The sequence below is a fragment of the Nuphar pumila genome, chromosome 5 (assembly GCF_984573655.1).
Source record: "Nuphar pumila chromosome 5, dmNupPumi1.hap1.1, whole genome shotgun sequence".
Lineage (NCBI taxonomy): Eukaryota > Viridiplantae > Streptophyta > Magnoliopsida > Nymphaeales > Nymphaeaceae > Nuphar > Nuphar pumila.
Genome location: NC_143253.1, coordinates 42,835,037 through 42,861,630, shown reverse-complemented (window position 1 = coordinate 42,861,630; position 26,594 = coordinate 42,835,037). Strand labels below are relative to the sequence as shown.

The window sequence follows — 26,594 nt, the reverse complement described above, 5'->3', positions numbered from 1 at the left end:
GGTCAGGTGCTTAATGCACAGTTTTTTGTGCAATCAATTGCAACTGAACTTTTCACATTATTAGATGGATGGGACCACTTCCAGGATGAGTCGCGCTCAAAACCCACCCAATGTCTTGTACACATACACGTCCGTGTCTTTGTGACCTACACCGGGCGTTCTAACAAAAATAAATTTAACCTACAAACTTTTCTTTATATTACAAAAAAAAACTAGCATGTATTACCATGAAACGCTGGCTAGGAAGCGACCGTAGCGTGAAACGTATTCTCGTTCCCTCTTTGCATCGGCCAAAGATCGACGAACGAGCATGGAACCAAGCACCATCAACGACGATTTAGCAGTGGGATGCGTCCTCTCCATTAGAACGACTCTCGGAGACGAAATCCAGGGGCAAATTATCACCTTCGATCGATCATCCAACATTCTGGCCATTCATATCCTTCAATTTCTAGCAATTTCTTGTTCTGAATCGCCCTCCTTTCCGTGTTTCCCTTTGCGGGTATCTCGAAAACGTCGGTTTTTGCATTGTTAGGAGCAACCATGCTGCGAAAAACACGCTTTTCCTCTCTCCTCTGTTGGTTTCCTTAACGGTTTTGCAGCACAGGAGGGCTCCAAGAGCGGCCCTCGTCAGAACATTCGGTTGTTGAAGGCGAACTTCATCAAGGACTTCACTCTTTTGGGCCAATCCGAAGACCCACTGGATGTGAAGAAATGCTTCCTTGATCTTAACGTTCTTCGAGCTAGAGAAGAAACTGCTATCAGGTGGGCTTTTTTCTTCTCTTTTCGATTGGGGGAGAGTGTTTCTGCATCGGGTTTGTTTGATTGTTTGTTTGGTTTGTGGCAGACAAGCACAGATTGAAGCGGAGAGGATCGGCGTCGGGGTCACGGCTGAGGCTCAAGGCATTTTTGATGCTTTGTCTAAAACGTATGCTCATGACCAAAAATTGTGTTTTGCTTAGTAATGCATAGACTCGGCCGTTTAATAGCTTACATGCAGTCTTTTCCTCTCTCTGTTTGTTTTTTTTTTTGTTTCGAAAAGGAATAGACAAGTAATTTGAATGGTCCAAAAAAGATGCATAATATGATTTGTGCACCTTGTTTGACCTTTTGGATGCCTTATTTCTTCATGGTATGTATCAACTCATTTATGTTTAAGGAAACATGAATTTTGCAGAACATGGTGCGAATTGTTTCACCGTTTTATTGCTTTGCTACATGTATTCTTATTGCTAATTATTTGGTTTGAGTTCCTGAACTCATGTTCAGTATGTTGGAGCCACCAACATTTTTATTCCTCGTAAGTGTTTGCTTTCATTTTATTTGTTCAAATTTCTTTTGCAAATGCTTTAACTGTATGGAAGGAGTGGCTGAAACTATTGGCCTATATTAACCTATGTTGGGAAAGACATATTGTGTGCATCAAGGAACTAAAACCATCGCTTGGTAGAGAGAGAGAGAGAGTAAAAGGAGAGGGAGTGAGTGTACCTGTAAATCCCATATTACTTTTGTATTTTGTGGAGTTCTTTCTAAATGCATTTGAATCTTCTCCAAATTAAATTATCTGCCAGTGAAGGGTAAATGGTTGAATGTTCCATCAAGTTGCCATCTTAACCATCTTTTGGCTTCTACTCGCAATTACTGTTTTATTATAATGCAATCTTTGACATAGAAACTCTATATCTCTCATCACGGGATTGGTACTTTGTTGTTGTTCTTGTTGTTGTTGTTCTCTTTTTTGTTCTTGTTTAGGTCTAAACTTCCATTAATCCTGTATGAACTTTGAACTGCTCAATATTTTTTCTCTTGCCTTTACTTGCTTTTATGGACTTGAGAGTAAGTTATGAATTTTGTAACCAAAAGAAAATGTACACGGACATCAGATCAAAACTTATTCACAATCTCTTCCATTGGTTATGAATTGATAGAATGAGTCTTGAGAAATTGTTCTGATAAACAAAATATTCAATTACTCCACACTCCAAGAGGCAAAAATCCATAGGTGTTTCACTGTTTCCTTTGTGGAAGCTAAATATAGACTAGATGGTGCACAACTATAATAATCTTATGAAACAAGTTTTTATGAAGATTATGTTTGTATAAGAGATGGATAAAAGCAACCCTTCTTTGAAGGAAAACATGAGAATTTTGGTGGAGGAAATAAATAAAGTGGGTTCTAGTAAGTGATGAAGGTTGGAAATTGGATTAGTCAATTGCTCTTTTCAGTTACAATCTATTCATTGCATCTACTGATTATGAGGCCATGGTGGATGAATATCTCGATGAAATGCACTAGTTGCTTTGAGTTTGAAGATGTTCTAATGATTTCAGGATCTAGGTTGCACTTGGTTAAAATTACCGTAAATCTTATTTAGGAGCTTGTGTTGCCCAGTTCTCAAAGTCAAGGTTTGTTAACATATCTAGGCTCTTTTCTGAGCCACTTGCCATTGTGGACCAAATGAGGGTAAAACCAATATAGTTGATGACTAGAGTTTTGGACCTTCTAATGACACATGTCGATGGGCTCCTTCTATTGTCAAATGAATTAGCTTAAAAAAGGTTCAATGTCTTTGCACAAGCTATAGATCTTCTCTAGAAATACAACCATGCATTTTTTTGGGGGGAACTTTTCGCTGCAAAAAGGTTCAATGTCTTTGCACATCAGCTGGAGATCTTGTTGAGGTCCTCCAACTATGCATATACTTTTTACCTTTTACGTTGCTTGATCTCTAACACCATGTCTCTAAGCTTCATATACATTTTTTATGCCCTTGTCCTTAGTTTTGTAGTACTTCACCTGATTACCGACACCGTGTTTCTAACTTCATATACGTTTTTATGCCCTTGATACTTAGTTTTTTAGTTTGTCTTTTTGCTTTCTAAATTTTGCCATCAATTATGAACATTTCGATTTTCAACTCGGATTGTTTGTGTCATGGGCATAGAATTTTTTGTAAACCCGCGATGCGGCAGACTACCTAGTTTGGCTAGCCTAACGGCCAAAGGCTGCGCACCAACACTTTTTCATGTACCGAATCACTTCATTGGCCCTGCGCACCACCTCGTGCGCAGCTGCCTAGCGGAAGCTGATCAAGCGCATCTCTAAATGTGTATTTTATCTGGTTCATGCACTTCGTGCATAGCCGTTCCATACCAGCTATCACTTTCGAAAAGGGCACATACTTGCCTTAGCCTTGCGTGCTATGAAGCGTATTGCGACTCCATGCACACGCTACAACAAAACCTCCCCACTGAAGGACCAAGACCTTGCGGCCCTCAGTCCGAAGACCAGTTGATGATTGAACACCATAGCGAAGAGCACCACCCAGACTCATTCGTCGGCACCTAGTCATTCACGCGTCTAGCCCCGAGTCACCATACTCGGTTGGAATCACCTAAGTGATTCCTGAGAGAATTAGCCCTAACCCACACACACCCCATACATCCAAACGCTATGCGTGGAAAACTCCTTCAAGTCAAGAGGTCCTTAACCAAATCTCCAAAGGCAACATCTTCTGATCCGCTAGCACTGTTTAACCAAACTGTGCCGCCACACACCGACACATAACGACGATATTGTTGCATATCATGTGTCATGCTATCACCGCACGTCATTGATCAAGCCAATATATACCACACGTTCCTACACTCGATACTTTTTCCATTCAGTAGAGCTCTGCATTGCACATGCCCCATTTCGAAGGCTCGGTCCAGGACATTCTCCTCCACCCAAACCATCGTCGTCCTCAACAATGCCTGTGTAAGTAAGAGCACAACCTTAACTGATATGCCAGTTTTCTTTTGCCCTTATTTTTGGTCTACTTCTTTTCTTCACCCTACTTAACTTGTTCTCGCTTCCATCCGCCATTGCCTTAACCTTTAACACACCAAGTCCCATTCTTTAACGTGTCTCTAATCACTTAGACAACAGTCTTCCGCTCTATCAACATCGAGCATTCTTCGCTCATGGGACCTCAATATAGTCTTATACACAAGCGTGTCATCTTTGCCTGCACGACAAACTTGGGTGCCTTTCGACCCCAACAAGGGCAATTTCAAGCCATTCATGGTCCTCGCAGAGAAGGACGACCACCAACGCATGTCGTAAGGATATCAACTTCCTTAAGGCACCAACTTGCGGTTTTCTAACGGTCTAAACTAGTCCTCAAATAGGGAACACCTACTTGCGTATCACCCCAAAGCTGTCATTCAAAGTGTCTTCTTGGGCACTCGTCCATACAAGGGGCAACATGGCCCAACGCTACAACTCTCATCCGGAGCTAGCACACTGCAACTCTCATCCGGAGGCAACAAAACATTTCCGTAGGAACCAAATCGACGAGCCACGAACAATAACTTTTTCCGTACACACAATCCATAGAGGAGTTGCCAACTCAAGGGATCAAAACAATGAGCATTCTGCTCAAGATGGACACTCTTCTAACCCACAATCTTGGGAGAGAATATAGAAGTTTAATTGAGTCTCCCATACCCAAATGTGCAAATCCATCTAGCTGAATCTAACGTGCATTCTCTGCATGCACAAGGCAAACGCCACGCTCCACCTTTGAGCCTAACGCACAATTGGTAGGAATCTTTGGCTTATCTGCATTCCCTTAACCAACTTAACAACAACTTTACAATTCTGCTTACTATCGACAAGATGACCCATACCACCCTGGCAACATCTTGCTTTTGTGCTCGGTCAACAACACTTCAGCTGCGCAAATTTGCGTAACCAGGATAAACCATCACTGTCCTCTTCAGTGTTGCACTCAACGAACAACAAAGTCTCCGTGAATCTTTCTGCTCTGATGCCAATTTGTCACGGACATAGAATTTTTCGCAAATCTGCGACACACCAGACTGCCCAGGGTATAAACTTGAATATCTTGAGAAGGGTTTTCAATTAAATTATCATTATTAGGAAGCAATTCTAAAACATTGCTATCTTGATCATTTTCCAAAGAAATGTTATTATCATGATTTAAGTTACAATCATTTGGTTCATGAGAACCAATATCTTTCCTTGGCAAGAGATCAAACAAGAATCATAGTCTACTTCTTTGTTTCTTTCTTTATCAAAGCCACTTTCTTTTTCTAAGAAAGTCACATCCTTAAACACATAAAGTTTGTTGTTTTTAACATCAAAACAACGATAACCCTTTTGTTTATCACCATATCCCATAAAGACACACTCAATTGCTTTTGAAGGTAGCTTATCATTTTTATGAGAGAGAACAAAGCACTTACCAAAAAATACACAATCTTTTGAAAACAGACATCATTTTGAACAATTTCAAATGGAGAAATATTTTGTAGTGAGGAAGAAGTCATTCTATTTATTAAATATGTTGAAGTCAAAATGGCTTCGGCCCAAAATTTCTTAGGAATATTCTTGCAAATAAGGTTTTAGCAGTTTCCGTGATATGTCGATGTTTTCTTTCCACCAACCCATTTTGTTGAGGAGTTTTAGGGCAAGATCTTTGATGATAAATTTCATTTTTCTTTAAATAACTTTGAAATTCTTTTGACATATATTCTCCCCCCGAGTCGGACTTAAAAGAATAGAGATATCATTTTGAAATTGATTTTTAACTATTATATGAAATTCTTCAAAGAAAGAGAAAACATCCGATTTTAAATTAAAGAAGTAGATCCATTTATATCTTGTGGAGTCATCAATGAAAAAATATAATAAGAATATCCACCCTTTGATATGACCGGAGAGGGTTCCCATACATCCGAATGCACCAACTCAAAATGTCGTTTGAAAATAAAAGTTCTAGGAGGAAAAGGTATAGATTTCATTTTTTTCAAATATCTGTTTCATTCTAAGTCTCTATAAATGGGAAAAAATTCATCTTGGAGAAATTATGATGTCCAAGTCTCTTATGCCATGCCATATTTCAATATCCTTTTCTTGGACATAGTTACAAAATGACTTAGAAGGAATAGACAAAAATTCATGTAGTGAATATCTTCTCTCCTATGGCCTTGCCCAATCCGCTTCTTGAACCAAAAATCCTGCATAGAGTATTATAATTTTCAAGAATTTTACAAAACCTCCTATTATAAAAAGTAATTTCTGAAAACCTATTAAAGAAAACAAAATTTTTCTAAAAAACACACGTGGGTCCAAACTTGTTTATTTTTTTTCTTTAATTGAGATCAAATGCAACCCTGCAGGACAATGCACAAACATCAGTTAAACACAGGTAGTTAATGCTAATTTCGCACAATATCATGCATACAAACTGTATAAATCATTAATAAATTATGCATGCTCAAATTCCTCCATGCTTATCGTTTGTTAGTCCTCGATCCAACTTACCCTTAACAAAAGCAAAGCAAAACATGCAAATTAATAACCTAAATGCGAACTTATTATGAAACATCTAACTCACTTTTGTAGGAATCACAGTTGCATTTAACATATGCAACAAGCCCTTTAAACCCCTGGGTTACTCCAGCGAACTAGTAAGGTCTCGTGAGGGTTTGCAGTGATGTTACTCACAAACATCTCTATCATGTATACATAAGAATTCTTTTTAAAAAGCATTAGGCAATTAAGAAATTTGTCTAAACAAATATTTCATGCAATTACATTTTCACAACATATTTAGAGTTCTAACATGCCGCCCCAAAAGAAAAACTTTTTCTTTCACTTTTCTAAAATTTACAATTATCTATGATTTTTCCTCAGAAAATCAAGTACAATCATGCTATTGCCCATTCATCATCACTTGTATGTTTTCTGTATAGTTTTTTATAACTATTTCTAAGTAATAATTTTTCATTAAGCTCTTGTTCTTTTTTCTTTTTCGATTTTTCACACTTTCTCTCTCTCTTTTTAGTTGAGCACTATATCAATTTTCAGGTTTTTATGACTCGTGTAATGAGTTTTGGGTCAGTGACTCCCAGGCCAGACGACCTTAGCGCACCGATACAGAGTATCGCTCAGACTTAATTGCTCGAGTCACTAGACCTTAGACTTTATAGTTACGTATAGTACTCTTCATGTCACGTGCAATGTCTACATCTCTTAGGCTCTCTACTAAATCCATATAACGGGCTTTCGGGTCGGTGGCTCTCAAACCAAATGGCTTTAGGGCACCATGTGTAAACATCCCTTAAGCTCTACTTGCTCGAACCAAATAGGCTATAGATATCAACTAGACAAAAAAATGATTTTCTTTATTGTCCTTTTCAACATGGGAAGCAAACACTTCAGCCAAGAATAAGATGGCCTAGCTACTAGGGAACAATCAAGACATCAAATAACTAAACGTATGCTCTTTTTCTTTTGAAGTTGTTATTTCTTTATATTTTTCATTTGCTTAGTTTTTCAAAAATAAAGCTGTGCATATTCATATTTGTGATTCAAAACAAACTCTAACATTCATATACAATCTTTTATTTGAAATCCACATAAATAACCACTCTTTTTAGTTTAGTTTCAAAAAAAAAATTTAGACGGGGTTTAAAAATTCTTTAAAATGTCAGAACATTCATATATATTTAAAAACTTATTTCTCAATGCCTAATCTTATGAGTTTTTATCAGAACAGATACATAGACAGAAAAAAAAATTGGGTGTGCATACTATACCCTCTGATAAAATGTGTGTTTTGATGCCATCGGATCTGGATCAGATCCGGATCCATGCATCTATCTTTCTTAGACTGTTTTATTTATGTAATGACATTTCTATTAATTGTATCTATTTTAAACCCATTGATTTATTTGTTCATAATAAGAGGATTAGGGCATGCCATCTTATTCTTGGCTGCCATTTTTTAGCATCTCTCTCTCGTTCTTTGACAGTTAAATGCAATCTGTGAAATTTTTTTACATGGTATCAGAGCAGGACTTCGAATATAGGTTGTTTTGCTTCGAATATTCTAATATGAAAACTGGTTCTAATATTCCCTAATCCGATAAATTTCTGTTTTCGTTATCTCCAATTTTTATTTCCTGAAATCTTAATTAATTATTGTTAATCTTGGTTTCGATATTTACTTCGATTGTTTCATACATTTTTAGTCGGTATTTATGTATTAGCAGCATTATATAGTGTTTTGCTCGTCTGTTGCAGGAATCAGACTAAGTCTAGAATAGTGCCACTATTTAAAAAAAAAGTGGCACGTTTTATATTATATCCTGCATCTTACCTAATCTGTTTTGTTGTGCTGCCACATATTTATTCCTGACTAAAATTTATTCCCTTTCTTTTCTTGTTCTCTTCTTTATCCTTTCATATATTTTAAATGGATTCCTCTACCTATACTGGCCTCTCTTCGAACTTTTTGAGTTAGCTTGTTTCCGAGAAACTTAATCATTCTAATTTTCTGACCTGAAAGAGACAAATTGTTCCTTTTATAAGGTGTCAAGATATGTTTGGGCATCTGGATGGATCAATTTCAGTCCCACCACAGTTCATTCCACAGGAATCAAAGGATGATAAAGGAGATGCTCTGATTATTTATGTTTCAAATCCTGAATTCACAACATGGATGAAGCGCGATCTGGCATTGGTTGCATATATTACTTGCACCCTATCTCAGGAAGTGTTGATATCAATTCCAGATGATTGTACTGCTAGTCAATTATGGAATAGGCTTGCGTAAATCTATTCTTAGATTTCAGAGGCAAGGGTTTTATTTTTAAAAAAGGAGTTTCAGATTCTTAAAAAGTGCTCACAGTCATGAAATATTTAAACAAGGTGAAATATGTTACAGATCAACTTACTATTGTTGGATGTGCTGTTTCTGACAAGGAAAAAGTGCAACAAACTCTCAATGGACTGGGTCCAGAATATCATGTTCTCTCCACTTCCTTATCGGTTCTACCTGTGTTACCCAACTTTGAGGATCTACAAGTTAAACTTCTTCAATATGAAAGGAGCATAAAACATCTGACGAAAGGTAGTGAACATGCAGATACACATAATGTTTTGGCATCAGATATATCTTATGGTTTTGGATGTGGAAGTAGCAATCTTCAAAGTGGTAGAGGTCGAGGTCGCTTTGGTCGAGGAGGTCGTGGTATTCTTCCTACTCTTAAGTATGCTAAGATTTTTCAATGTAGGAAATAAGAAAAGAGTGCCTACATATTTTCAGTGTAATAAGAAAGGATATGTGAAAGCTGAGTGTTGGTTTAATCCTCAAAACAAAGAAAAAATAATAAATGAGGGAACAAAAGCGAATCTGATGAACAAAGATGTTCTGGAGATATGCAACAACTTTTGCTTGCAGCTTTATCACAGATGAGTATTAAGCAAAATGATCAAGGAGAATGATATGTAGATTTTGGAGCAGCCACCCATGTCACAGGAAATGCTGGTAAGCTCTCAAATTTATCTCCTTATTTCGGAAAGGTAGTAGTCACTGGAGATGGAGCACATCATCATATTTTTCATGTTGGAAATGCCCAAATTTCTTTGTCTAGTACTTCTCTTAACCTCTTAAATGTTCTTTTTGCTCCCAACATTAAAAATAATATTGTTTTTGTATCTAAACTTGTTGATGATATAAATTCTTCTATCGAATTTACTCTCTTCTGTGTATGTTAATGATATTCAAACGAAAGAGACATTCGCTAAAGGGGAGTGACAGGAAAACATATATATCTTCAAGGAGGATCCATCTTCTCATTCTTCTTCTGCCTTGAAGTCACATTTTTTGGCGCCGATATCTCGGAGTCTCAAGTCTTGTCATACAGATGTGTTTAGTCTTTTCCATTATAATAAGACAAATTTGTGGCACAGTCGGTTGGGTCATTGTAGTCATGGTTTTATTAAGAAACTTGTATTAGAAAATTTGATTCCAAAGTCCTGTTTAAATTCTATCCTAGATGTTAAAAAATGTTCAAGCTGTCAGTTATGTAAGAGTCATGTTCTTCCTTTTAATACTGTTAATGAAAGAGCTTCAAAAGCCTTTGAAGTAGTGTATTCTGATGTATGGGGGCCAACTCCTGTATGTTTGTATGTTATTCATCTGAAAGTCAATATTATGTTTTATTCATAGACAATTATTCTCGTTTCACCTGAATATACTTCATGAAACCCAAGTCCGAAGTTTTTAGATTATTTCAAGATTTTTGTACTCTTGTTAAGAATCGTTTCTCCTTCAATGTTGTGCATTTTCAATGTGATGGTGGTGGTGAATATTCTTCAAATGACTTTCTTGATTTTCTTCGAAATAATGGGATAAGTAGGTGTGTGTCCTGTCCACATACTACTCAATAAAATGGAGTGACTGAACAAAAGCATAGACATATCGTTGAAAGTGCCATGAGTATGCTTCATGATAGTAACATTTCTATTAATCTTTGGACAAAAGCCTTTCATACCGTAATACATGTGATTAATCGTTTACCCATGAGAATTTTAGAAAACAAGTCTCCTTTGAAAATCATCATGATTATAATAATTTGCGTGCCTTTGGCTGTGTTTGTTATGTTCATATTGACAAATCTCTGATAAATAAATTTTAGGATAAAGCTGTGAAGTGCAAATTTGTTGTATACGCTGATGATTATAAGAGATATAGATGTTATGATCTGATAACCAAGTGTATCAAGATTTTTAGAAATGTTGTTTTTGATGAACAAAATTTTGATATCATGTCATCACTCCAAGAGCATAACCCATCTCGAAATGTTGAAGTTTATGACCCTTGGTTGAGTGCTGAATTGTTTGAGTGAAAAGAGATCTTGTCAGCCATCCTGTGAGGATTTGAATTCAAATGAACATTATCTCGAACCTCCTCACTCTTTAGAAAACGGAATGCCTAGAGAATTTCAGAGATTCTCTGGTCAAATTTATGTAAGAAGGGCAAGAGATCATGTCACAGACAATGTTGAGTAGGATATGAGTCAGTCTCCTTTGAGAAGATCGGAAAGGATACATCATCCTATTCAAAGATGGGTCAACTATGATAATTTTTCCATGGATTTTCAATTGTTCATGTCTCAAGTGAAAAAGCATGATGAACCTGTTAATTTTCATCAATCCATTAAATCACATAAATGGATAGAGGCTATAAATGAGGAAATGAAAGCTCTTCATGAATGTCATGACCTGAGAATTTGTTCTTAGACCTGAAAAGAAAAATGTTGTTGTTGGTGCAAATGGGTTTATAAGATTAAGTATAAACAGATGTATTGAAAGATATAAAGCAAGACTTGTGGCACGAGGTTTCACACAAGAATATGGACTAGACTATGATAAAACTTTCAGTCCTGTTATTAAGATGCGAATAATACTGGTTGTTAATACCGGTTGTTATATCTTTGACTGTTGATTATGGTTGACAGTTAAGTCAGCTTGATGTTAAAAATGCCTTTTTGCATGGAGATTTGAAGGAGAAAGTCTTCATGGAGCAACCTCCTGGATATGCTGAAGGAGAACCCAAGGATTATGTCTTTAAACCAAAAAGTGCTCTTTATGGATTAAAGCAGGCCTCTCGTTCTTGGTTTGAGAGTTTTTCTCTCAAAATTCAAAACTATGGTTTTCGCAGATGCTCTTGATCATTCTCTTTTCATTTTCAAGGATAAGAATATTACTACATTATTACTTATATATGTTGATGACATAATTTTCACAGGCAATTCTAAAAGTCATATTCAGATTGTGAAGGAATTATTGATGCAAAATTTCAAGATGAAAGATCTTGGTGACTTAAGGTATTTTCTCGGGGTTGAGGTAGATAGAAGAGATGATGTTTTAACTCTTACCTAACATAAATATACTCTTGATCTTTTGAGCAGGGCAGAGATGTTAGATTGTAAGCCCCTAAGGACTCCTTGTATTCTACATAAAAAACTGAGCTCAAATGATGGAGACTTATATAGTGATATGACCAAATATCTAAGTATCGTTGGAATGCTTCAGTATCTCACTTTTACTAGGCCAGACATCGTATATTCTGTTAATCAAGTTTCTCAATTCATGAATGAGCCAAGAAGGGGTCATGCTAAGCCATGATTTTTTTTTAAAGATTTTTGAAAGGAACTATTGGTGATGGCCTTGTTTATCAAAAAAATTGGATTGATAATAAGGGACATGGGATTATTACTTATACAGATGCAAATTGGGCTGTGGATCCGGATGAAAGGCGATCTGTTTCTGGGTATTGTATATTCATTGGAAAAAATTCGGTGTCATGGAGTAGCAGAAAAAAAGAGCTATTGCTAGATCCAGTACTGAAGCTGAATATAGGTCTATGGCAGCTGAGACCGCTGAAGCTACATGGGTTAGACATCTTTTTGCTGATCTTGGAGAAGAATCTCACATTCATTTCTGTTGTGTGATAATCAGAGTACTATTAACATTGCGCATAATCCTATACAACATGGTCGTACAAAGCATATTGAGATAGATCAACATTTCATCAAACAGAAAGTTGAAGACAAAGAGATTGAGCCTCGTCACATTCGTACAGAAAGCCAAGTTGCAAATTTGTTCACTTAAGGCCTAACAAAGCATCAATTTTGATTCTTGAAGCACAAGTTGTCCATGATCCATCACCATGCACAACTTGAGGGAGGGTGATAAAATGCGTGTTTTGACGTCATCAGTCCAGATCCATGCATCTATCTTTCTTAGACTGTTTTATTTATGTAATGGCATTTCTGTTAATTGTATATATTTTAAACCCAATGATTTATTTGTTTATAATAAGAGGATTAGGGCATGCCATCTTATTCTTGGCTATCATTTTTGAGCATCTCTCTCTCATTCTTTGATGACCCCAATTGTTTTGGGATGAAGGCGTAGTTGTTGTTGTTGTTGTTGTTGTCTCTCTCATTCTTTGACAACTGAATGCAATTTGTGGAAAATTCAGTGGCACTCCCTCATGCTTAAATGACACTGTCCTCAGTGGCACTCCCTCATGCTTATATGCAATTGAATGAATGCACACTAGGGAATAAAAGAAAACACGAGAGAAAGGATAAATACCACCTGATGTATGCGATAGAAGCCTGCATGCGCATTTATGCCTTAACCGTACACCACCACCACGCACACGCATATGCATGATTTTATGTCGAATTGGCTCTGTAGGTGCTCCATGAGATGCTCCAAGCTGTCCTATCACCTGTAATTCATAAACACTATCCAAGAAGTGAAATGTATACATGATCTGTCATTCATGCTTAGAACAAAAAGAAAGAAATATGCAACAAAAACTACTCGGTTACTAAAAAAAATGCATTATAATCCTAACATAATATACAACTGTGCGCTTTGCTATATATCAACGAAGTCAATGACATCAATATCCTGATTTATTGCGACATCAGAAATATAGGGCTTCAACCTCTGCCCCTTGACCTTGAATTTTTCGCTCGATCTTGGGTCTATGATATCAACTGCACTGTGCAGAAATACTTCCTGCACTACAAACGGACTATCCCATCTTGACTTCAGCTTTCCTAGGAAAAGTTGGAGTCGCGAGTTAAAGAGCCAAACTTTTTGACCAGGTTCGAACTGTTCCTCAAGATATGCTTGTCATGAAAGTCCTTCGTTCGAGCTTTATAGATTTTGACACTTTCGTATGCATCATTTCGCAACTCCTCGAGCTTGCTCAACTGAAACTTGCATTCTATGCCGGCCTAGGCCATGTCAAAATTGAAATCCATGGAAAACGTGTTAGTGATGAGTTTTTTTAAAAAAAAAAGGGATACATGGATCTCTTTCTCTGTGGCCAAATTTTGTGTTTTTCGTTTACCTTTCATAAAAAAAAATTCTGTACATGGTATGACAAAATTTTATTTGACGACGGAGAGGTTCTTCTAGAAACCACTTTGATGGGTTTTGATCTCCATGGATGGATCTTGATATGGGTGGTTTGTATCAGGGTTACCGGAAGCGCCTAGCTAAAAGGGGAAGCGCGAAACGTCGCGCTTCCGAAGCGTGGGGGGAAGCGTCCCCCTTTTTTGGGAAGCGCGTTTCCCTTTAATGGGGGACACACTTCCCTTTAATGGGAATCACGCTTCCCCCTTGCTTCCCCCACGCTTCCTCCTCGCTTCTCCCTCGCTTCCCCCACGCTTCCCCCTCGATTCCCCTGTTTTTTTCATTTTTTTTTGTATTTTTATTTTGTATTTTTATTTTTTCCGCTTTCCCCTCGCTTCCGAGACGCTTCCTAGGTCGCTTCCGAGACACTTCCCGAATCGGTCCTAAGTGGTCCCACGCTTCCCCGCTTCCTAAAATTTTGAAAGTGCCTCGCTTCCCGCTTCCCGTATCGCTTCCCGCTCCCGCTTCCTCAACTGGCAACCATGGTTTGTATGTATGAACAATAGGTTGAAATCATGTTGTAGGTAGGTATTTCAGAACATGTGTGTGTGCAGTGGTGTGCCTAGTGAAAATATTTAATATACGTGCAATCTTGAATAAGTGTTTTCAAGAAAGCTTATTGCTCATGTGATAGTTCCTGAGCATCTATAGATTTTAATTTGTTTTTCAAGCGTATGTCAATGAGACCACGTTCATAACCTATTTTTCTTTTATTATGTATTCAAGTAACCATGCACAGTTCACGCCTAATTCAAAGGAAATAAAAATGGGCATTTGTTTTTCATCAGGGAGCTATTACTTTGGTCTGGTCAGCCGAACCGTCGGACTCTCTTCGGCTGGCCGACCGACCAGGTCAACATCTAGGGCTGGCCGGCCTGGCTGAACTAAGTTCAGCTGCCCCGGCTTGCCAGGCCAGCCGACTATGCTGAACCTAGCCGAGTAGGGTTTTGCTGGGCAGTTTTCCAAGAAAAAAACACTTTGTCTTCATTTAAACCCCCAACCAATTGACAGTTGGCTGGGTATAGGTCGAGTTTTAGACCCAGCCGACTGTCAGTCGGCTGGGCATGATTTGAGATGTATGTTATAAAAAAAAAAAACAAGAGATAATATTTTTTTTATAAATTTTTTTCTGTCCAGCTGGGAGGTCTGCCCAGCCCTGACAGCACGCACACAGGCCCGGACTGGGCCTGTGCACGAGCTGTGAGGCCCAGCCGATGGGCTTGGCTGGGCTGGCTCGGCTAGTCTGGGGCTGACAGGGTCTTGCCAGGCCCAGTCCAGCCTTGGGGCAGGACTGGGACAGGCCTGGCAGCCCACTGCCCAGCTCGGCCTGGGTTCAGTTCAGACTAAACCCAGCCGACCAGGGTCGGCTGGGTATGTTTGGAACCCCAACCGATTAGGTTGGCTGGGTGTAAACCCCTTTAATATATATATATATATATATATATATATATATATAGTGTACATGTGGTTGTTTATTGTTTTACAAAAGCAAAATTTTAGCATCTGCTGTGTATGTATTGATGTGTATGTCCCCTTCAAAAAGGGGATGCAAAGGGATGCGTTATGTACATATTCATGTTTAAGTATTCAATGGGTTTGTATATGATGATTTGTTTAGCAGAATATTGGGCGAATGTTTATGTACCTGTCATGCCTAGTTGCAATGAAAGCAAGATACCTACGTTATGGAAAGTGGTTAGGCATGCATCTCTGTTACCAATATGACAGAAACGGATTATGGGTGCTACCATGATCTGGTTAAATATGTATACAAATTCTCTGTTTTCTTAACCATGTTTCAAAAATATATATTTTTGAATGTGATTCACATGATGAGCTTAATGGTGCAAGTGACTTGGTGTAATGTTACATGCCTAGGCATTATGCTAAGTGCAAAGTGTGCGCATAATTCATGAATATATATATATATATATATATATATATATATATATATATATATATATATATATGAGACTCATAGAAACTTACCTGTATACAATTGATTGGGCTCCTCGTGTGAAATGAATTTAATGAGAACATGTACTGCAAAACTTAATGAAAACATGCATTGATTTATTGAGATCATGCAATTGGCATGAATATGCATACATGATGAGAATATGCACTTACATGAGCTCATACATCCAAAGGAAATATGCATTGGCATGGATACATGTATGTAAATGAAAGAATGCACTTGACATGATGGCATATGAATTAAGTAAATACATGCTTATGAATATTTTTGTTTCATATGCATGATAAAGGTTTGCATATATGAATATGCATTTAGAAAGCATATGGTTTATTTCCTATATAGCATGTTATGGTTTTTGCATATGGTGCATCGATGATCGAAATGAATCATTGTGGGCCGGGTGGGCCTCGAGCTGTGGTTTGCACCTTTATTTATTTTAATGCATTGCAAAAATCTCATTAATATTTTGCACTGCATTGCAATGTTCTTTGTGTTTCCACGGGCGGGAGTTCTGTGATAGCTCTTGCAGGGGTAGATGTGAGTGTATGCCTTTGTTTGCATGCTGAATTGCAAATTAAAGTAATGAGATAATAATAATCTAATAAAAATAAAAGAACAATGTAATTACTTTTTAAGATGTCTCGTCGGGAATATGGGACTCTTGGAGTTGCGATTTTGGGAAAACTACGAGGATACAAAAACTCTGTGTGCATTGTTGTTGCCCCTGAACCCGATATTGAGGTTCTTCTCCTGGCCACGACTTTAGGGAGAGTCCGTCGCTTTGCCTGGGGGTAGTGTATAGATACAACTGTTGTTTTGGTATACCAAGAAAAGTAATACTTGTGGACGCTGATGTCCCTGGTGTACCTGACATTAGATGTTGATTTCTAATGTTCCGACGGATGATGCTGTTTCCTCATATCAGTCGAGGGCTAAGTTTAAAACTTAGTAATAAAATACAAATTGTGTGCTAAGTTACCCTAGGAACCTGACTTGACTTCGGGGATTTTACCCGTTTTGAGTAGCCGCGGGAATGATAATAAAAAGTGAAACTTAAATGTGTGTGTATCCTAATAGGGACATGCATATAAAAGAAAACTTGATTGAAGACTATGTTACATGGGTGCGGGTGCAGGTGCGACACGGGTGCGGCGCAATTTCAAAATTTTTGGACATGGGGACTCAGCTATATATATATATAACAATAATTCTAGTAAACAATTAAAATTAAGGTAAACACATCTATGGGCCATGGTTAAAGGAAAAAAACTTTAAACTATGACCTCGTGAAATGGTCCATAATCTGTACTGGTCCAATTTTTGAAATGACCCTTTACTATAGCATTTACATCTTTGTGATCTGTTCAGTTTTGACATTCAAATGTTTAAACTTTATACGTTAACAGTTGCACAGTCTGTGCAATGCAGTCTGTGACTGTGCACAGCCACAGACTATGTGCAGTGGCTGTGAAGTTGCAGTTGCACAGTCTGTGACTGTGCAACTGCATTGCACAATCTGGTTATATATTTAAAAAAAAAGATATATAAAAAATGTTTTTTTTTTGTTTTTTGTCCTAAAAATGAACATTTTTGGACTCAGTCAAAGTTGACCGAGTCCAAAATGTGGACGGACTCGGCGTCGACTCGTTGATCGAGTTCGACTCGGCATTGACCGAGTTCGGGTCGAGTCCGAAGCCGCACCCGTGTCCGCACTCGTGTCGGGGCGTGTCGACTCGGGTGGGGCACCTCCCTAGCTGAGTCTGTGTGACATAGATTGAAGATAATAAATTATGCATGCATTGAAATCATGGATCTGCTTTAAGCCCTTTCCTATTTGCGATAGTGATGGATGAGCTTACGAGATCAATTCAAGAAAATGTACCGTGGTGTATGTTGTTTGCTGATGATATTGTTTTGATTGATGAGTCTAGAGCTGGGGTTAATGCTAAGTTACAATTATGGAGACAGACATTGGAAGCTAGAGGTTTTAAGTTGAGTAAGAGTAAGACTGAATATATGGAATGTCGGTTTAGTAAGCAACGAAGTAGTGATGGGAGTGTAGTGAAGCTTGGTGAGCAAGAAATACCGGTGAATGATTATTTCAAATATTTGGGATCCATCATTCAAAAGTATGGAGAAATTGATGGAGATGTAAATCATAGGATAAAGGTTGGGTGGATGAAATGGAAAAGTGCAACTGGAGTGTTGTGCGATCGTAGAATGCCATTGCGGTTGAAGGGAAAGTTTTATTGGACGACTATTAGACCCGCTTTACTACATGGTACGGAATGTTGGGCTGCCAAGAGACATCATATTCAAAAAATGAGTGTAGCTGAGATGCGGATGCTTAGATGGATGTGTGGAAATACAATAAAAGATAAGATTTGGAACGAGGAGATACGTAAGAAAGTAGGTGTTGCACCCATTGAAAATAAGATGCGAGAGAATCGTTTACGGTGGTTTGGACATATTCGGCGAAGGCCTAATGATGCTCCAGTTAGAAGGTTGGAGAAATGGGAAAATATATTAGTTAAAAGAGGTCGGGGTAGGCCTAGGAAGACTTGGATGGAGATGATAGGAAAGGATATGAATGCTTTGAACCTCACCGAGGACATGGCATTGGATAGAAATGATTGGAGGAAAAGGATTCATGTGGAAGACCCAAAATGAATTTCTTTTTTGGTTCATACCGCTGACCCCAATTGTTTTGGGATGAAGGCGTAGTTGTTGTTGTTGTTGTTGTTGTATTGCATTGAAATCATGCATATTCCTGCTATGCATTAGATCATGTATATTTACTTATTCCCTTAATTGTGATATATTGATGAATGCATGATGTTTCTTAATGCATGTTAAATGTCTTTAATGCTTAGATTGTAATCTCTATTGTTATTAAATGTTTTCTCATGCTTAATAAATGTTCCCTATTGCATGAATGGTTATTTGAATTATGAATGTGATATATTTATGTCTCTCTAAATTATTACATGAAATCTTATTTGTATTCTTTATTCTTATTTGGTTCATTAGAGGGATTCGTACACAAAATTTCTCAGATTTTTGACACCCTATTTCTGTGGTTTTTTCGCAGCCGCAGGGGATCAGTGAAGTGACTCGCTTCTGAAAGAGCTGCGAGTGCTACACGTTTACTAGACAACTTTATAAATGGACAACGTGACTGTTTTTCTTTAGATTTAATTGTTCATACATTCTAATTCTTTTTATGCAATTGTCTCGAGACTACTATTTTTTACTTAATTAATAAAATTTTGGTTTGCTATGGTATGAATGATAAATGTAAGATCCCTTGTGCTTGGTTGGTTATCCGATGGAGAGTGGAACTGTAAAGGCCCCGGTTAGAATGTTTCCGTAATGGTTTAAAAAAAAAATTCTGCATTTTCAAGGGGTATGAGTTGGGGTCGTTACAGGTTTGGTATCAGAGTCACCACAATATCTTACACTTTTATCATCCTTTTAACATTAAAGTTTTAAATTTTAGTGAGAGAGCCGTGTTCTAAAGCGTCAGCAAGTCGTGTCTCGTGCTCCAAAACAGTCTTATTCACTGATAAGGCTATTTGATACCTTTATTAAAGCATATGATTTTCTTATACTAGATTGCATGCATAGTTTAATTTAATTCTTTTTTACTGTAAATTAGGAACTTTGATGTGATTATATTGATTCTTGTGGGGATCAATCCTAAGGGGATAGGATTGATCAGGGTATAAAATTCTAATAACTTTTCATGTTTCAGATGTATACTCACACTTATTTGGTACATTCTAATTTCGATGACGAAATTCTTTTAAGGAGGTAGGGACGCAATACCACCTATTTTTGGCTAAGTCTGAAAGAAAAATCGTTTGAGGCTCAATTTTTATACTGATGTCTTTGAGTCTGGGCTTGAGCCAGGTCCCATCGACAAGGTCATAACGAGCCAATCAAAGCGAGATAAAGAGTTTTAATTTTGACCTTTAAATTCAAGCAAAATTTGAGCAAAATTCAGGTTATTTTCGAGTAAAGTTCAAAATTTGATAATAGTGTAATATGTTGTTGGATTCGTCTCGAAATGTCGAGCACAACGATATGTTACATTGCTGAATTCGAGTTTCGGTTGGCCCAAAAATCGCAATTTTTCAAAAATTGAGCAGTTTGTCGAAACATATTTGGATCGGATCGGACCCGATGGGTTTGACCCAAATTAATATGGATCTGAACTCTATCTGAGACCCATATTAATCTGGATTTAATCCAATCCGAAATCCACTTGGATTTGGATCCAGATCCAAATCCATGCCCAACATATTTACAACTTTAAATTCAGTTAGGAGCTTTAAATTAGAGTTAATTAAGTACAAAAAGTCTTCCTAGTCGATTTGACTATTTTTGGAAGCTTTTAAACAATTAATAATTAATAAAGACTTAATAATAAATTATTTAATTTATTAATTTTTATTAAATCCGAATTTTATTCTAGGGCTGACTAGGGCTTCCTAAAATAAGCCGTCTTGCTTACCTAAGAGGTCTTGAGAGTTTTTAATAAAGGAGGTTTGAAAAAAAATTCATATAGAAATTTTCAAAGAAGTCAAGTTTTAGAAAATGGAAGCTTTTGAAAAAAAGGGCAAGAAAGGAGAGGGTCCAAGAGGGAAACCCACCCTCTCCAGCCCATCTAAAGAGGGCTGAAGAAGGGGGGGCCTCACCCCCTCTTGACCTTCTTAAACAATAGAAAAAAAAAGAAAGAGAAGAAAAGAAAGAGAAAGGAAGAGGGAAAGAGAGAGGGAAAGAAAAAGGGAGAGAAGAAGAGGAAGGAAAGGAGGATCCAACCATCCATTAAGTCTTTTCCTCGATTTTTACCAAGGTACGAGTCTCCTCCTTTGGATTCAAGTGAGAAATCAATTTTCGGTTCGATTTCATGCAATATATTGGGTAAACATCCATGAAAAATGTGTTAGTGATGAGTTTTTTTTAAAAAGGGATACATGGATCTCTTTCTCCGTGGCTAAATTTTGTGTTTTTCGTTTACCTTTCATGAAAAAAAATTCTGTACATGGTATGACGAAATTTTATTTGACGGCGGAGCGGTTCTTCTAGAAACTACTTTGATGAGTTTTGATCTCCATGGATGGATCTTGATATGGGTGGTTTGTATGTATGAACAATAGGTTGAAATCATGTTGTAGGTAGGTATTTCAGAACATGTGTGTGTGCAGTGGTGTGCCTAGTGTAAATATTTAATATACGTGCAATCTTGAATAAGTGTTTTCAAGAAAGCTTATTGCTCATGTGATAGTTCCTGAGCATGTATAGATTTTAATTTGTTTTTCAAGCATATGTCAATGAGACCACATTTATAACTTGTTTTTCTTTTATTATGTATTCAAGTAACCATGCACAATTCACGCCTAATTCAAAGGAAATAAAAATGGGCATTTGTTTTTCATCAGGGAGCTATTATTTTGGTCTGGTCGGCAGAACCGTCAGACTCTCTTCAGCTGGCCGACCGACCAGGCCAACATCTAGGGCTGGCCGGCCTGGTTGAACCAAGTTCAGCTGGCCCAGAGTTACCAGTCGAGGAAGCGGGAGCGGAAAGCGATACAGGAAGCGGGAGTGGGAAGCGAGGCACTTTAAAAAATTTAGGAAGCGGGGAAGTGTGGGACCACTTAGAAGAAAATTATGAACACAACCAACATGATCCAAATTCCCTAAGCTATATTATTCCCTAGTTAGACATTTCTCCCGGTTAATTGATTAAAACAAGACTGCAAGTGACACTGCAGACCCAACAAGATAATGAAGAGTGGAAAAAATACTGCACCTAAGCAAGCCCAATCTTAGCTCAACTGAGTACACACAATAGTGTGGGGTCACCCAATTAACTAGTAACCCCCCAAATCCCCAATGCACTTCATATCTATTAACCATACTCACAAAAATATCTCGGGATTTTTTAAGCCACGCTATTTTAGAGCAAGATCTCCAGAAACAAATACAATCCCCCCATAAAAAACGAGACATTTTGAACATATCATGGTTTTTGTTGCAATATCATTAACATGATAACTACATTTTTATATTTTAATGTTTTTATTGTGTTTTCTCATACATTTTCAAGTTTTAAATGTACATAGATCCCCCCCTCCTATAATGAGATATTGCGGAAATATAAAGAGTGCTTAGAAGCACTAAGGGACAATACAAGCACAAGCCTTTAAGAAGGCAACAATATAAAAAGCCTCTTATTGAAAAGAGAGAGAGCTCTCTAGAATGAAAAATATACAAGGGGTTCACCCCTATTTATACAAGAGGGAGAGGAGAGAAAGGAAGGCCAAAGGCCTCAAAAGGAGAGCCCAAAAGGGGGCTCCCATGGAGTCGTTGGGAGCCCCAACGGTCACATTTGTGACCGTTGGGGGCTCCAACGACTCTATGGTTAGAGCCCCTTTTGGTCCTTAAAAAAACAAAAAAAGAATTGTAAAAAATAAAAAAGAAAATTACATTTTAACAAAACTCGAAAACAATTGTTTTCTAAAACAACTATGTGAAATTACAAAAATACCCCTATCGAGTATTGATGTAATATATATATACATATGTATAATATATATATATATATATATATATATATATATATATATATATATATATATATATATATATATATATGAGGTACATTTTAACACCCCCCCTCAAACTTTACGGAGAAATAACGAAAAGTTTGCCAAGAAGAAACATGAAGCGAGGGGCCGGAAGAGCTTTGGTAAAGAAGTCCGCCAACTGATATTCTGAAGTGATATACGGTAGAGCAATTGTTCCTCGTAAGTATTCGTCACGAACATAGTGGCAATCCATTTCGATATGTTTTGTACGCTCATGGAAGGTATGATTGCTTGCAATATAGATGACACTCTTGTTGTCGCAACATAATTTTGAGGCTTCGGTAATATCAACCCCCATGTCTTTAAGCAGACTGCGAAGCCATACAAGTTCCATTGTCGTGGTTGCCATAGCCCGATACTCAGCTTCAGTGGATGATAGTGAAACTTTCTGCTGCTTCTTGCATCGCCAGACAATCAAAGAGTCCCCTAAAAAGACAAAAAAACCAGTAGTTGACACTCGATCATTAGGATTACCTCCTCAATCTGCATCAGTATAAGCAAGAAGATTCAAGGAAGAAGAGGAGGATAGAAATAGCCTTTTATTGATGGTATTCCGAATGTAACGGATGATCCGGAGAACAACACTCATATGCACAGTTGTAGGAGCATGCTGAAATTGGCTAACTGAATGAACCGCATGAGTGATATTTGGTCTGGTGATGGTTAAATAGGTAAGAGACCCAATGAGTTGTCTGTAGGGTGTGGGGTCTTCCAAAAGAACCCCATCCTCCAACCGTAATTTGGCATTAATAACCTCGGGAGTCTCTACTTTTTTGTCATCAGAAATCCCAGACTTAGAACAGATATCTGCAACAAGCTTCATATGTGACAAAATATATTCTCGAGAAGAGTATGCAACTTCAATTCCAAGAAAATATCTAAGAAAACCTAAATCAAACATATCAAAATTATTTTTTAACATATTTTTAACATCAATAATACTATTTTGATCATTCCCAGTGATAATCATATCATCAACATAAAGTAACAATATTACGATACTAGTACCTGCATTTTTAACAAAAAGAGCAGTGTCAGTATAACAAGAGTGAAATCCTAACTTTATCATGATATCACTGAAACGATCATACCAAGCCTTAGGAGCTTGTTTAAGACCATACAAGGCCTTTAGAAGCCGAAGTGTTTGACCTTGCTTAATATTAATTCCGGGTGGCAGATCCATGTAAACTTCTTCACTTAAACTTTCATTTAAAAAGACATTTTTATGTCAAGTTGATAAATAGGCCATTTTTTGGTTGATGCGACAACTATTAAGGTCCTGACACTGGTCATTCGAGCTACGGGAGCGAATGTTTCTTCATAATCAATGCCATATTCTTGGGAGTATCCCTTAGCGACTAATCTAGCTTTATATCGTTCCAAAGAGCTATCGCTTTTAGTTTTAACTTTGAAGACCCAACGACACCCAATAGGTTTTTTGTATGGGGTAGATTAACTATTTCCCAAGTATTAGCCTTTTTTAATGCATTTAGTTCAACTTGCATTGCTTCAACCCAATGTGGTATAGATTTAGCTTGATTATAGTGAACGGGTTCAAAATAAGAATGTAGGGTTATTAAACATGCCCGATAGTTGGGTGTTAAGGAATCATAGGATACAAACCTATTTGGGGGTATTGATATTCTAGAAGAATGTCTAACTTGTGGTTCCTTAGTAGATTCAGAAATTTGAGAGTATTTTTCGAGGGCACTAATAGGGTTTTCTTGATTTCTTCTTGAGTAAACATTCATATTTGTATCACTATCATTTGAGGGTATTATATCAAGATGGGACGCCTCATATGTATCTTCTATGTTTTCAAGGAAATCTTCTTGTATGTCATCAATAAGATCATATAGAAATATGTAATCAATTTCATTTGTTTCTTCTATTTTATCAAAACTATTCTCTTCTTCTAGAAAAGTTACATCTTTTGAAACATATAGTTTATCATTCTTAAAATCATAACATCTATACCCTTTTTTATTTTCACCATATCCTAAAAAAACACATTCAATTGCTTTTGGAGACAACTTATCCCTTTTATCTAATAGGACAAAGCATTTGCAACAAAAAATACGAAGACGATTGAAATCGGGTGAAAGTTTAAAGAGCTTTACATAAGGAGAAACATTTTTTAATTTAGAAGAGGGCATTCTATTGATTAGGTAAGTTGCGGTTAGAACGGCTTCGGCCCAAAACTTCTTTGGAATATTTCTAGAAACAAGTAATGTTCTAGCAGTTTCTATAATGTGCCTATGTTTCCTTTCCGCTAGGCAATTTTGTTGAGGGGTCCTAGGACATAACTTTTGATGGCAAATTCCATTTTGGGTTAAATAGTTTTGAAATTCATGAGATAAATATTCACCACCGGAATTAGATCTCAAAATAGATATGTTATTTTGGAATTGATTTTGAATTTTTCTATGAAAATCTTTAAAGAAGGTAAATACTTCCGATTTATGACTAAGAAAATAAATCCAAACATACCGAGTAAAGTGATCAATAAAAGTAACATAATACGAATAGTCCCCTTTTGACATAACCGGAGAAGGCCCCCAAACATCCGAATGCACCAATTCAAAAGGTCTTGATGAAAGAAAAGTTCTAGTTGAAAATGGAATAGACTTTCATTTTTCCGAAAATGCAATCTTTGCAATTAATTTCTTTTTCCTTACAAAATTTGTTTCCAAAAGGAAAGAGATACATTTTGGAATAACTTGGATGACCAACTCTTTTATGCCAAGTTTCCATGTTTTTTTCTTGGACATAAGAACAAAAATAATTTGTAGGGAGATCGAGATGGTCCATATAATAGGGGTCTCCCTTTCTATGGCCTTGCCCAATCCGCTTTCCGGACCGGAGATCCTGCACAAATCAACCATTAGATGAGAAAGATATTTCACATCCATGGTCGGCAATTTGGGAGACCGAAAAAAGGTTTAAATTTAGTTTGGGAACAACTCTTACTTTTGGAATACAAAATTTTTGAGAATCTTTAAAAGAGCTTATACTTGAAATTTTTAAAAAGGTTCCATCGGCCGTAGAGACACAAGAGTCCTTTGAATTGGTGCAAACATCAATAAGTGCATTTTCATGGGGGGTCATATGAAAAGAGGCTCCAGAGTCAAGGATCCAAGAATACGTACCGGGTGATGATGTAGAAGCAATAGCCGCACCTGATGTGGAGGAAGAAACTTTTAGAATTTGTTGGAGAGTCATAGATATTTGCCCAAGAGTTTCCTTGAGGTCATTGTTCTTGCCATCATCTTCTTTGGTGGTAGTTTCTTCAAGAGAGGCCACCTTAGGCTTGAAAGTTCCATTAAGCTTTGGGCAAGCGGGTTTAATGTGACCTGGCTCATAGCAATGATGACAAACAATCATTTTTCTTCCTCCATTGTAGTTTTCTTGTTTCCCAAAATGAGGAGGTTTATAGGTTCTTACATTGGTACCCGGTTTTGATACAACAAGTACTTCATCAACATGTTTACTCATGCCAAGCCTTGTCTCCTATTGAGTAATTTCGGCAATAGCATCCTCAACAGGAAGAAAAATAGATCTATGGAGAAGTGAGGATCTCACTTGCTCAAATTCGGGACGTAGCCCAAAAAGAAATTAAAACAATCGTTCTTGTTCCATTTGTTTTTGTCTTAAATCAATATCTTCCATAAAACCCATTTTGGCTCTAGAAGAGCCAATTCATCCCATAGTGGGTTTAGGGCACTATAATAGTCTTGAATGCTAGAATCACCTTGTTTGGTGGTTCTAATCTTTTCTTGCAAGAAATATGCTTTTGCAAGATCCTTTTGGGTATACATACCCTTCATAAAGGACCAAGCCTCATTGGCTCTACGAAATTTAGCTATATTAGCACATACCTTAAGCTCAACATTGTTCATAAACCACGCAAGGATTTTAGAGTGATTGCTTTCCCAATCTTCCACTTCTTTTTGATGATTTTCAATGGCCTTGAGGCGAGCATCTCCTTCAAGAGCCTTTTCTTGACCTCCTTCGTTCTTCGTGAGCATAAGCTTAGGTTCCAGAATGGTACCCATGATAAAACCCCAAAGTTTCTTTCCTTTGAGATTATTTTCCATTGCCGATGCCCACATCATGTAATTCTTTCCATTGAGCTTGAAGGATAGGTCAATCTTTGCCTCCA

At 37.3% G+C, this 26,594-nt stretch overlaps 1 protein-coding gene across 1 annotated transcript in view; it reads left to right on the top strand.

The window, feature by feature from the left end:
• The first annotated feature begins 233 nt into the window (after nucleotides 1-233).
• Nucleotides 234-26,594, top strand: part of LOC149837459 (uncharacterized) — a 73,332-nt gene continuing 46,971 nt past the window's right edge. Inside the window, exons 1-3 of the mRNA XM_090007386.1 lie at nucleotides 234-438; nucleotides 607-765; nucleotides 848-928. Of these exons, the coding sequence (XP_089863512.1) occupies nucleotides 311-438; nucleotides 607-765; nucleotides 848-928 (368 nt within the window). The 5' untranslated portion in view covers nucleotides 234-310. The remainder of the gene's footprint in view (nucleotides 439-606; nucleotides 766-847; nucleotides 929-26,594) is intronic.